This window comes from Oryzias latipes, chromosome 5 (assembly GCF_002234675.1).
Source record: "Oryzias latipes chromosome 5, ASM223467v1".
NCBI classification, from domain to species: Eukaryota; Metazoa; Chordata; class Actinopteri; order Beloniformes; family Adrianichthyidae; genus Oryzias; species Oryzias latipes.
The window spans coordinates 22,238,658-22,252,834 of NC_019863.2; the positions used below are offsets into that span (position 1 = coordinate 22,238,658).

The 14,177-nt window shown below is 41.3% G+C and overlaps 1 protein-coding gene across 1 annotated transcript in view; it reads right to left on the reverse strand.

The window, feature by feature from the left end:
• LOC101162284 (contactin-3) overlaps positions 1-14,177 on the reverse strand; it is an 89,012-nt gene that overhangs the window by 11,228 nt on the left and 63,607 nt on the right. Inside the window, exons 13-19 of the mRNA XM_020703382.2 lie at positions 13,223-13,398; positions 8,054-8,171; positions 6,121-6,279; positions 5,878-6,027; positions 3,336-3,406; positions 2,824-3,058; positions 751-860 (exon numbers count right to left, since the gene is read on the reverse strand). Coding sequence (XP_020559041.1) covers positions 751-860; positions 2,824-3,058; positions 3,336-3,406; positions 5,878-6,027; positions 6,121-6,279; positions 8,054-8,171; positions 13,223-13,398 — 1,019 coding nt within the window. The remainder of the gene's footprint in view (positions 1-750; positions 861-2,823; positions 3,059-3,335; positions 3,407-5,877; positions 6,028-6,120; positions 6,280-8,053; positions 8,172-13,222; positions 13,399-14,177) is intronic.

The following is a 14,177-nucleotide window of genomic DNA, read 5'->3' on the forward strand; positions in this document are numbered from 1 at the left end:
ATTATCAGAGTTCAAAAACATTTCTGCAGGAAATAACTTTGTAGCTCTTGTTAACACTTAGCATAAAGGATGAACTTGATGGTAACTTGTGGTGTTTATACAAATGTTTGTAATATTTTACATTATTAAATAAGTTTAATGTTTAAAAAAAACGCTTTTTAACAAGCAATCATCCAACTGATTTTTCGTTAACGTAAAACTTTACATTTAGACGCAAAGTCGCTGTTCTCAGCGAAAAAATCTGCTGATTTATGTTGATTGCGTAACAACCGCTCTATATTTTAACATGTTGCATATCAGCACAAAGCTGCTTTTCTCAGCTTTCAGAATCCATGAGAATTACGTCAATTGACTAAACTACCATAATTTTTTGACCATTCACACAGCAACGTTATTCTAATGAAGTATTTATTAATGCAACAGATTTTATATTGGTGCATAGCTGCTTCTCTCTGCAACAGAATCAGCGGATTTACGTTGATTGCTTTTCTCAGTCTTCAGAATCTGCAGGAATTATGTTAATTTCGTAAACGAGTGGAGAGTTACGATGGTCGAAATAACGCCAATACTGGGCCTAAAGCTCTGGTGTTAAAGGCTTCAAATCCGAACAGTTTTAACACTCTGCACAAACTGAGGTTTACTTTAAAAAGACAGCGACGGTTCCAAACCAGTAGTGAAACTGCAGGAAATTGTTTAACGTTCCTGTTTTGCAGGAACACACACATAATATTTCTTTTCTGTGGTCCATACCTCATATCCCAGCACTCTTTCAGGCATGTCAGAGACAGCTTCCCACATTACTTCAATTTGTGCCGCAGACAAACTTCTGGCCCAAACCCTCTTAGGAGGCACACTGGGGACTGCAGAAATAGAGCAGAAGTATGGTGAGGAACCCGACAACTCATCCGGTGCCATCACTTAGAGCAAGCAGAGGTAAAAGGACAAAATAGGCTAGTATTTTCACAGAGAAGCCCCCCCCCCAAAATCACCCTTCTCTTTAATGGGATCCGTGACTGACATGAGGGAATACTATCTGCCCGGCAAATTCAATTAACAGGAAACCTCTCCGATAGCGCAGTGCGGTAAGCGTCTGCTAACATTTCCTGTAATCTACCGACACAATAACTAATATCCAGCGCTGATTTAAGCGGAGGCGGATGCAATGCGTCTTTCTTTGCAGTTGTGAGGAGAGGAATCTCGTTAAGTAAGGAAGTCGGTGTTTATTTCTATGCCGTCTTTCTCAGATAAAATCACAAAAACAAAAGAGAGAATTTAAAATCAACTAGGTTTTAAGAAAAATCATCCAATTTATAGAACAAACTAAAATAAGGATTGTCACAGTTTTACTCTTTAAAACTGGAGATGTCGCAACGCAGGCTCTTTGACCAACCATAACTCTTCAACAGTTTACATGATCGACGTGAATCAGTTGATTCTGACACGGAGAAAAGCGGCTTTGCACCAACACTAATGTAAACCGCGTTGCAAAGACTTCAGGTGAAATGTATTTGTTTTGAATTTCCTGGGGTTTGTCAAACAACCCCCAAAGATTTCAGAGACTCGACTGAACAGAGGAGCCCAGAGATTCTATTTGTCGTATGTTTGAAGGGATTTTGTATTCAGGGGCAAAATGTACACTTCTGTCTTTTGATGGTTTAAGTGAAAATGGTTTATTCTAGTTAAGGCCTTGGTTACATGCTATCGTGCGGGTTTTTTGGGAAGTCAAGACCTGTAGAGGGTCGTAGACAGGAGCAGCCGCATCTTCAAAGGAGTGCAAGTGTGTCTTGTAGTTCCCTTGAGGCCACCATGACGGTTCATGAAAATGGAACGTACAATCATCATGTGTGCGGTAAAACACGCCTGCATCTTACCTACTTTAGCCTTCCTTTACCTTACATAATGTTTAAGTGTTGGCCCACTGTGTCTCAGTAGAAAAACATGCGCATGAACATTTTCATGTTCAGTCCGCTACCTTGTATCTTTTTTTTTTCCGGCCCAACTGTGTGCCCAAATAGGTTTGCCAAATTTTTCGCTTGCCAACGGCCCATACACCCCAAATGGCAGTTGTAAGTAATGCTACGTGCACGCCGAGCATGTGAAGCTCGTTCAGAAACGGGTTCTTTAACGAGATTTTAGCATCTGGCTTTTTCTTTCATAGCTCTATTCTGATACAAAAGATTTTGTGTCATAGAATTCCAGCCGGGCACTGACTGCAATTATTCCTCCTTCATGACCAATTTTCAAACGGTTGCCGCTTCCGTGAATTGAAGAGAACGCCACCCTTACGTCACTACTAAACCCGAGTCCCTGATTGGTCAAAGTTGAATTGGTTTAACTTTCAATGCACTTTTTGTAGGTAGAGCCAGAAAACAGACTTAAAAACTTGAACCATGAACATGGAAGCCAAAAATAGACTTCTTATTACAAATAAATGCTTGAACGCACGTTTCCGAGGGTGGTCTGAACGTAGCATAGGCTGAAAACAATCCAATAAATCAGACCAAGTGTCATCTTTTTTAAGTAATGCAAAATATAGCTGGAAGTCATCTGCATAACAATGATAGGAAATTTGGCTATACTGTATTTACGATTAGTTTCCCATGAGCAATCATAAATAAAATGATTAAAATAGAGACAACGGGGAAAAGCCAAAAGTCATTTTTCCCATTTAAGAAGTTAATGAACCGACAGCGAAAATTTTCTTACTGGTGTAAGGAGCACAACAGACTGTAATCATCATGAAGGCCAGCAATCATAATGCTACGATCTACGGGATCAAATGCAGATTCCAGGTCCACCAGCGCTAAAACAGCTTTAATTTACCGTCTTCTGCCGAGTAAACGGTGGTAATGGTGCTGAATGGCCCCTCTCCTCGGTTGTTGTAGGCCCCCACTTTGATGTCAAATGGTGAAAAGGGTGGGATGGTGTCGTTGCGGAAAACGTAGCGAGACACGCCGGGCGTGGAGATGACCGCCCGCGTCCATGTGACCGCACCCGCCGGCCTGAAGGCGATGATGTAGCCAAAGCCGTCCCCGTTCTGCAGCTCCTCAGGAACCGGCTGGGAGCAAAACACAAAACTATAGTGATATTAAAACGCATACAGACGAAGAAGCAGACCGGCCCGTCTCTGAGACCTGAACCCCACAGGGCTTCCCCTGTTGGCCGGGCTCGCCGAGCCCTTCAAAAGGGGGCGGGGAGGAGTGTGCTTCCAGCACCAGAAGCTGCAGTGTCTTACTCTAACGTAGGCCATAAAACCGATCCACTTAATTCTGCACAATTAAACAAAGCCATTACCCGGTGATAGAAGGAACAGTAAAATGTGACAGATGACTTACCTCCCAAGTTATCACTAATTCAGACTTTGTGCCGCCTCCCCCTCCAACATCAGTGGGAGCCGTGTCAGGGACTGAGGTAGAGCCCAGAGGGAGAGCAATTAGAGGACAGTTTACGACGCTCAGTGGGCCCTTGTTAGGCCTCAAGATTTATTCTGTAAATGACGTTTGAACAAACTCAGCCAGTGTTCTCAGAAGTTTGTTCAAGGAGAGTCATCTGCTGAATCTTGTTTTCTCCTTATCTGCACCCACTGCTTTTTTGCACACAACAATCCTCTCAAAAATAACATTTTTGTCTGTTTTTCCTGATTTGTTTCACCGGTTTGTCACATCTGCTTGCCCTCCAAAGGTAATCCCAGTAAATTTGCTATTTGATTCAACATTTTTTTTTGAATGTATCTATAAAGAAAAACACATTTAAACCTGCGTTAAGTGAAAACAAGTAATTGCGCCCTAGAGCTACTATTGACTGATACAAAGTCATTTAAACATTTCAGGTAATTGGAAAAAGAAATTGCAACATTCATAAAAATAAAAGAAAAAATCTTCCAGGCTTTGAGGTAACAAGACTTCTGTGTCATTTGTGGACAGAGAAGACAGAAAAGGACATTTCTGGAAGGTGTACTGGAAGGACACACAACTGAACCAAAACGGACTATCAGAAAAACATGGTGGTGGTAGTGTGCTGGTGCGGGCACTGCAACCCCAAGAACTGGTACCTTGTTGCTTTGCTGCCCCAAGGTACCAAATCTTAAGGTAACAGGTTTTGATGCTTTGCAACCTCAAGACTTGGTACTTCAAGATACTAAGACTTGGGGTAGTAAAAGCAGTGCTTACACCAGCACACACCATGTTGTTTTAGTAAAGTGTTTTTTGGATTGGACAGTATATGTTATCTTGGTTCAATAGTGTGCTGGTGTGTGCGCTGCTTTTATTACCTCACGACTTGGTACCTCAAATAGCAAGTCTTGAGGTAACAAATCAGTGACCACATCAGCACACTACCACCATATTTTTTTTCGGAAAGTCCATTTTGGTTCAGATGTGTCTGTACATCTTCCAGAAATGTTGTTTTCTGTCTTCTTGGTCCACACCACATTGATCCACAAGTTTTGAAGATAATTCAGATGTTTTTGTCAAATATGAGATGAGTCTTCTTAAACTTTCCCATGGATCCCCATTGCTTCAAAAGTCTAATTTTGAATGTTCAATCATGAACTCTGACCTTCACCGGGTCAGTGAGGTCTAGACTTTTGGTACACGTTCTCTCCATTCATGGTTGGTGGATCTCATTGGAGTTCAAAATAAAACACATCTTAAAGTATACCTCATATGGAACCATGTCAGCGACATTGATTGTGCTCTTTTTTTTAATTTATTTTTTTACTTTCATCAGATGTTATGAAAATCGTAAAGCAGCTCCAAACAACATCAGTTCTGGATGTAAGGGTCACACGGTGATCGGGGTGAGAACAGGAAAGAAAACTCCAAACATACTTTTTAAAACCAAACCAGGCAGCTTAAGTAAAAAGAAAAATACTTTAACTGCCCTTATTTGTTCTTAACAAGTGTGTTCATTAAAATGTGACAAATGTAAAAACATTTTTTACTTATTTATTTTATTTTATTTTTTCTGCTCAGCTCTTTAAATTAGCTGAAAAGTTCAGTTCTGGGGAAAATCCTACAGTGATGAAGGTGTTTTTCAGCCTCAGCGTGTTATTGAACCGTTGTGTCTGAGGATGCATCCTGTGGTCAAGAAAAAGATGTTACTGTGTCAGGGGGGTCAAAACATTGATCCGGGGGGAGGCCTACAAAACAACTCAGGAAATTGATGACTCGACTAAAATCAGGCACAGAAGTGTACGAGTCATTAGAAAACAGGGAAGGTTAGTGTTAAGTCATCAGGTTTACGGTAAGAGCTGTGGTTGCAAAGAAAACCAGCAGAGCTCACTTCAATGTTTAATAAAAAAAAAAAAAAGCTTTTACAGAAAGACCGAGAACTATCAGCTCAGAAATAGATCTGTTTTGACTGACATCATCGAAATCAGGTCACATGATAGGATAAAAGGACTTTCAATTAGAAGTGGAGTTCACCAAGACGGTACCAAAACTTGTGGTTGCGTTAGTTACCAGTAGGAGTAGATTGCAATGCGAGTCATTTCCTATTTCCTCCCATGTTAAATATTAAAGATAGGACTCAGTTGGTTTTTATGGTCAGAAATGATATGAAGTGGAGGCTAACCCGCACATTCATGGTTTTTTATGTCGCTCACCATAAGAGGATCAAAACTTGTGGTTCCATTAGTTAACATTAGGGGTGTGTTGCAACTTGAAAATAGGACTAGGTCTTTTTGGATAGGATTTATATGAAATAATGGAATTGTTTTGATTTTTATTTTATTTGTGAAGCATCACTACCAGAGCCATTACAGAATTGCAGTTTGACACTGATTAAAATCCAAACAGTACCCAAACAGTACCCATGCCTACATCCCTACCGACATGCAGTGCCTCACTGCAGTGTGTCTGCGTGTGGTCCACATACTTGTGTCCTCCGTCCTGGTCTTGGCAGAGGACGGGCTTGGCTCTCCGAGGCCAACGGCATTGCGAGCCACCACCCTGAACTCGTACTCCACCCATGCATTCAGCCCCACCACTGTGGCTGTGAGCATGTTCCCGGTGACCGCCTCCGGCACTGAAACGTCGAAGGCTTTTTAGGAACTTTTGTCTTCACATATTGGAGGATCAGAAAGCGCCTTGCAGTGGCGAGGGTTGCTGGTTCGAATACCTGTGTCCATGGCCTGCCAGCCCACCGTGAAAGGTGTCCGAGCCTGGACGCTGTAACCGGTAATCGGGCTGCCGTTGTCCCGGCCTGGAGTCCAACTCAGCTGCGCAGTGCTGTCTGTGATTTCTTCCACTGTAACCTTGTCTGGGGGGCCTGGGGGGGCTGAAACAACAAAACAAAGAACCGGAGATGTAAGAACCCAGTCCATGAGACTTTTTAATAATGTTCACTTTAATACTGAAAAGGAATTTAGATAACCCTATTCACTTTAGTCTTAAAAATGAACTCAAATACTGTTAAGTTATCATAAAAAGGGTGGATTATCTAACAAAAACCTTTTTTTAAAAAAAATCAATATACATATATATATATATATATATATATATATATATATATATATATATATATATATATATATATATGTGTATATATATATATATATGTGTATATATATATATATATATATATATATATATATATATATATATGTGTATATATATATATGTGTATATATATATATATATATATGTATATATATATATATATGTGTATATGTGTATATATATATATATATATATATATATATATATATATATATATATATATATATATATATATATATATATATATATATGTATAATAACTTAAACACATAACTTTTGTATTTTCACACAATTTATCAATTTTTATTTGGAATAATTTAATTATTTGGATTTTTTGCATGAAAGGAATAATTTAAAAAAAATTACATACTTCTGGAAATGACAAATTTGATACAAAATAATGATTGAATTTGGAGTTTTTGCGAGTAAAATATTACTCGTTTCATTCAGTAGTTATATAAAAAAAAAAGTTTGGTTTGACCAAAGAAATTTGCTTTTGCAATGAAAATATAAAAGAAAACCATAATTTTCACAAAAATGAACCAACTCAGAAAAAAGAATCTTAATTGAATTTTTTTTGTCAAACAAGGACACACACACACACACACACCTGTGGAAATCCGTCCGAAATGAACAAATAGATTGCAACTTCTGCACAAAACCCAACCAAAAAGAACAAAACCAAACAGAAGCTGTCATTAACAAGAAAGTTTAAAGCAAAGCGAGAAAACCTGGACTAGATGGTTAGATTGACAATATTAGAGATCCACTGACCATAGAATACCTGTATGCATGAATATCAACTGTGCGACAGTTGCTCCACTGTTTTAACCTGTGACCCAATTTCTTAGGCAAGAAAACTGGTTATTAAGTAATATTTCATTATTTTGTTAGTAAAATTGAATACAATATTGATTCATCAAATCAATTAATCTATTTTTGTCAATTTTTTAACCTTTTTTGCCAAAAAGAAAACACTTTTTCAATATCAGGAATAAACATTTTCCTCCTAAAAGTTCAATATTTATTGAATTTAAAACACTAATTTTGTGGAAACTGTTTTTCATTTTTTCTATTAAAAAGTTTTTTTTGGAAATATGTAATATTTACTTGCATCTTGTTAAATCAAAGGTTAATTTGTTTCATTATTTTGTCGGTTAAACCCCGCCCCTCCCAATGCTTGTTCTATGTTAAGCCTGAGAACACAGACGGAGCAGAGTGGGAGACTTGAATGCAAATTCAATTTCAGCACAGACCATAGAATAACGGCTCTTCAAACTTGGACTCATCTGTTCTTGCATAAGTGCTGAACCTGTAGCGGCACATGTCCCATTTGTAAATGATCTAAATCAAAGGTGACATTCAGACTCGGGCAGCCTCCACTTCTGCTCTCCTCTGCTGAATTTCTGATGGAAGCCTTCAGGGTTTTTCCACAGCTTTCTGTCAAATGTCTTTCACTTTAAGCGATTCCACACTTCCACCTCTGTTTTGGAGTAAATATATAAGGTTATTCATACGCTGGCGTCGAAAAACAAATTGAGCGGCTGTCTTACCTTTGACGACCAGAATGGCAGAGGTGGACAGGCTCTCCACATCGGTGTCGATAACACACACGTACTTCCCGCCGTGTTTCAGCTGGATGTTGCGAATCATCAGATCTCCAGAAAGGCTCTGCAGAAGGTAGACGAGTGCAGAGATGGGTTTATTTCATTTGTGAAGCTACGTTCACACCATGCATGTGATGCGTGTTCTCGAACTCGCTGAATGAGCGTTCCTAAACGCACTGTGTTCACACTGGACTGTCGTTGCCAATACTGGGGCATGTGCTCAGTTGGAAGAGGCTTGGTGTCAAATGTTGAAGTTGTGCAAATCTTGCTCCAGGCTTTATATTTTCACAGCTCTATTCTGATATTTGAAAGACTTGTCATGTCTTATTATTCCTGTCGGGCACAAACCACAATCATCAAATTCTCCTTCATGATCAATTTTCAAAGGGTTAGGACTTTGGTAGATTGAAAAGGACGATACCGATTGGTCAAGGTCAACTGGTTTGAAGTTCAAATATGGCCGTGCATTTTGAACGTAGAGCCTGAAAACAGTCGTAGAAACTTGTGTCGCTATGTGTGTACATGAATTTTGGATGAGAAACCCTGAAAAATGTTTTTTTCACGCGTTTACATTGACTTTTCATTGGAAGTCTAAAACCAAGAAGACCTGGCAGCACATAAAGTCTGGAACCAGGGGTCAACGTTTCGTCCCCTCCCCTTTTCCCATAATTTAATCTCACGATTAAAATAGAAAAAGACGTGTGAAAATTCTTGTTAAGGAAAACAATGTTTATGGATTCTCGTTTAATGAATGTTAAAGGATCTAAGAATAGCAATGTGGGAAAGAAGAAAGGAAGCAAAAACACATCAACACAGCTGCCAAGCCAGGTATGAAAACCTGCCGCAGTGACGCCCCCCCCCCCCCCCCAGTGGCAGGTCATCATGGCTCCACTCTGCTGTTGCGAAGCGGGAAGTCTTCTTCATTCCTCCGAGGCCCACCTGACAAAGGAAGGTCGGTCCAAAAGGCATTTCAATGCAGCCATGGGAGAATAAGACCACTTTTGCCCGTTTTTCTCTCCCCTTCCCACTTCCTCTCATCTGTTTTCCTACATTTGACAGTTTTTTTTTCCTTTTTTTTTTTTTCTCCTCACGTTTAATTTGCTTTCTCACGTCAGGCACCACCTGGACAACCTCAGAGCTTGTGACGAGTTGCAAGGCCTCCTGTCTTGGCAGGAAGGAAGTGATGAGGCAGATTTGCTTTAATTATGTTAATGAATTCATCAGAAGCTGTTGAGTTGGGGGAGGCGGTGGTGGGGGATTCTGGTAATCTCTCTGGACAGGGGAAACACATTCCGAGAAAAGCGTATCCTATTAAACTTCATCGCACTCTATTCGCAATCCTGCAGGTCTGAAGCAGGAGAAGCCGCCTTTTAATGCGCCGCCGCCTGCCGAACGGTTCCAAAGCCAAAGGAACAATTAACTCTGTCCTTCATCAAAAGGAACAAAATTCAAGGAAGGCTCATTATTTCAAGGTAAAAGACTTCCAGTGAACATTTATGGGTGTCGGGTCTGCCCTTGGTAAATGCCAGCCGCTTCATTACTTAATTATTTTGGGGCTAAAGATTCACAAATAGGTATGCAAATTCAATTATGGCGGAGGAAGATGACAAAACAATGTCCTCCCTCGAGGTGACAGAATTAGAAAGGTAGAAAGACTTTCCTAATGAAGACGCTCTCCACACCAAAATCACAGCAAGGACTTCACACCAATACCTAGTCAGAGGTTCAACAAGAGGAAGTGATGTCAACCTAATCATATAGATCGTTTAGGAAAAGATGTATTTGAGTGCATACAACCATCAGTCCTCACATATTACTATATATATGTTTTTTGACTACAAGTCAATCCTGGGGCAGCAGATTGCTACTTCAGTGGGGATCCAATTCAATTGATGAATCAAGGTCAATAATTCAAACATCAACCAAAAATTCCTTTACTTCTAATATATATATATAAATAATATATGGAATTTTATGGCTGTAAAACTCCTCACCACACACTTTATACCCGTTTTAGACATGAACACTTTCACACTTTTCTCTTGTTTAAACTCTTAAAGTTCAAAGGAAAATACGTCTCGTATTATAGACAGATCTGGTTGAAAATTCGCGGCGCACAAACGGTACTACAGGACCTCGGATCGCGTCTGTTCATTCAGTTAACGTTAAAACTGGCTGCCTCTGCAGCGCGTTCGGTGTGAACGCAGCCGATGGATCTCTGAGCTGTGAGGAAACTGCAAAGGATTAGTGACATAAAAGGTATTGTAACGCAAGGACAAAATTTTCAACTCAGAGACGTTGCCGGCAACATCTAAATAATACTTGTCTCTGAAATACAGTGAATCTTTGAACATTTAGGCAATCAACATGAATCAGCTGATTCTGACGCAGAGAACAGCGTGGGTGGGTTCTGGTCCTTGCTCCTGGGCGCTGGGCCCCGCCATATTTCCAACTGTGGCCGAGCCTGGTCGGGCCATATTTACAACACCCCTTGTGGGCCCTCTTTTTTTTTCCCGGGGTTCCCCCCCTCTCGGGCGGGGGCGGCGGGCCCCTGCCCCGCTCCTCCCTGGACCAGCCGCGGGCCGGGCGGATGGCTGCCTGGAGCGCGGAGCGGGTCTCCCTTGGGGGGTCCTGGCTCGTACCTGGGGTTGGGGCGGGGGGATGCCCGGAACTCCTGGGTGGTGGTGGGGTGCTCGTCTGGGGCTGTGGGCGTCCGTCTCCGGTGGGGCCCTGCGTTGGGTTCTCCCGGCGCGGCGGGGGGGCTGCTCTCCTGGTTGGGCTGGGGCGGCGCTCTCTCTCCCTCCGTGCTTCCCTGCTCTCTGGCTCTGGGGGCCTTGCGGCGGTCCGGCTGGCCCTGGCCTGGGTGGCGGGCTTGGTCGCCCGGGCGGCGGTTGTTCCCTGCCGGTTCCCGTGTGGCGTTGGGGGGATTCCGGCTGCCGCTGCTGCTGCGGTGGGGGTCTTGGGGTGGGGATGGCTGGGCACTCTCCCTCCTTCTTTCCACGTTCCACCATCCATTTTAGAGGAACATAAACACTCACCTGAGCACAGGTGTTAGCTCACCTTTGCACTTACAGTTTGCATGACTGAATGACTGAAATATTTCACACTAGTTGGTTTTAAGGCATAAGTATGCGTGTGAACACTATCTGTTTTGTATATATGTCGACAGGTGGACATTTTTTGCAGCTAGCAGGTGTGTTTATAACATTTGAGTGTGTGTGTGGACAGGCTCCGCCCTTATTGCACTACATTTGAACGTTACCATAATGATTAACAACCAGTAAACTTGTTGCTTTATGCTGCTTCATGGTCTTATCCCCCTTCCCCTCCTATTATCACCCCCTACCCCCCCTCTCTCTATCGTCCCTCTCTCTTCTTCCCCTCTTTCCTTTTCCGTCCGGTCCAACACCAAAGATTTTCAGACATGATTGAAATTAATAAAGTTTGGCCTCAATTACAAAAGGGGTTTATCCAGACATACCTTTGGTTTGTCTGAAGATTAATAACCCCTCTTGTTAAAGTAAAATCTGTCCAACACAAGAGGCCCTCAGCTCTCATCTGTCTGCCCAGCTGTTGGACAGGACAAGTTAAAAAAAGAAAAAAAAAAAAAAAAAAAAAAAAAAAAGAGAACAGCAGCTTTTTCTTTGTCGGCCTTGCACCGTTATGCAACACATTATGTTGTGTTGCATAATGGCTCAAAACTGCTTTCCGTTGATTTAAAGTCAGCTGGAATTACGTTAATTACTTAAACGGTTGAAGAGTTACCGTAGTGGAAAGAATGTCAACGCAGAACATGAAGCTGTGGAGAAACGCTGTCCTGTTGTTTTGCGGTGATGACTAACCTTTTATTCTGGATCATTTTTGTTGACGCTGATGAAAATCAACGCTTGTAGATAAAAGCCCCGAAGAGTAGCTGGCCAAAAATATTTGTGTCTTAAAAGGAAGGACTTTTTCAGAAATGATTTGCTTTTGACAGCTCCATTGGCTGATTAAATCCTTTACATGTCATGTTCTGATGAGACTTTGTTTTTTTTTAAATAATGGTCCAAAAAAGGGCTGCACGATATAAGGAGAACTCGTGATGTGCGATATTGGTAATCAATCTCGCACATATTGCAGCGTGATATATGACTTATAACAAAAACTAACACAAAAAATACTAATAAGTCATTCCCATTTCACTGCAACAATTTTATTTATATAGAATTCAACATAAGAAAAATACTCCCCGAATGACCCTTGTCTATATAGGAGACAGAAATCTATGGTAACCCTTTTATTTACAATATTGCAGATTGACCATTTATTGGAATTTATACCATGGTCCGGGTGAATACTCGATTCTGATTGGCTGCTGGGTATGCGTTAAAACCTGATAACCGCACGGTGAAAAAAGAAGTTCCGGTCACCTAGCTTAAATGTTTTGTATCACTGCGCCGGCTTCTTTAAAGTAACCTTTTGCTTCATCATTTGGACAAAAACTAAGAGGTGATCTCTCTCCCTGAACTGATTCTTTATTCAGCCCATCAGAAAGATCAGCATATATATATCGCTTTATATCGCCGTGCAGCATCTTGAATGCAGAAGTGGTGCGGTGCAACGCAGACTATTTGTTACGACGTGCCGCACCACGTAACAAATAGTCCGCTTTAGGTGAGAAAAGCGATCCAAATCGGGAAAAAAACACACGAATTAAGGACTAAAAACTGGTTAATATTTATTGCTTTTGTAAGGGACCATGGTATAACCAGGTTAATGGCCTTCGGAGTGTGCATTATCACTTTTTAACGCACTTTGCAGAAGCAACCGTCCGACACGAAGCGGAGGATTGTTCAGGCTTCCACGTCGTGCGTTAAAAGGTTATAATGCACACTTCGTCGGCCCTTAACCCTTACTTATGCTGTCTTTTGTAATACACATATCGCAAAAGACAGCGTAAATTGCTTCAAATGGATAGGCCGTAATATCGCATGAAGACTATGTAAGCGTTAATTGCAGTTTAAGTCATCTTTTGCGATATGCCTATTGCACATACTGATATCACGATGATTATAAATATGTGCTTTATTGTGCAGGGTGTGCAAGCGTATGGCATCATTAGTCTCCATGACTCACCCCGCCCACTCTTTCATAGTGGTCGCCGTCTCGCCGGAAGTCGATGAGCTGCCCGTTGAACGCCCAGGAGAACGTGACATCCAGAGCGGGGTCCGAGGCGATCTGGCAGGGCAGCACAATGCTCTCCCCCACGATGATCTCCATGTTGGTGGGCCTCATGGTGAGTCTGGTGGGTTCTGCACAGATCACAGCACAGGTATGGGAACGCCATCATAAAAACTCTGCAGCTGCCATCCCCCGCCCAAAAAAAACCATCTAACAGAGCACAAAAACCCAAACATCATTACACGAAGAGTTTTGATCGCTTGAAAAAAAAAAAATCGTTGAATATATCAGAGCTTGTTCCCACCAGAGGCTTCAACACACCAAAGGCCTCCGTTTGTGCAGGAAAGGTCACTGTAATTAAATTTACGACATTAAACTGTCATTGTACAAGAAGAGCCAAAGCTTATGAGAATACGTTTGATGGCTACAGACACATGGGGGGGCGAGGGGATGTTATGTCACAGCACTCATAAATGATGACCTTTATGTACATCAAGGGTAATATTTGTTGCTATGTAACGACAATGCTGGTAATGATGAACGTCACCCGTAGGAGTTCTGCAGTAACCTTGCTTAGAGTCTGTGTATGTGCAATAAAACAAAAGAAAAACATAAATATCTGAAATGAGGAAATGTTCACACAACAGAGCTGAAGCAGCAGAAGGAAAAAGTCAATGCAGCTCATGATTGAATGGATTGTAAAACTAGCAGCAACAACTTTATATGCAATCCTTTTCAGCATCTCAGTCTTCTGAAAAAAAAAAAAAAATTAAAAAAAGAGGGTTTTCCCACATTTCCTTATAAAAGTTTTTCTTCTGGCTGTGATACACTTGCAGTTTGTTCATTCGCTCCTTTTTAAACTCCCATCTCAGCACTTTAAGCTCAATCACCCCAACAAATGAATTATTTT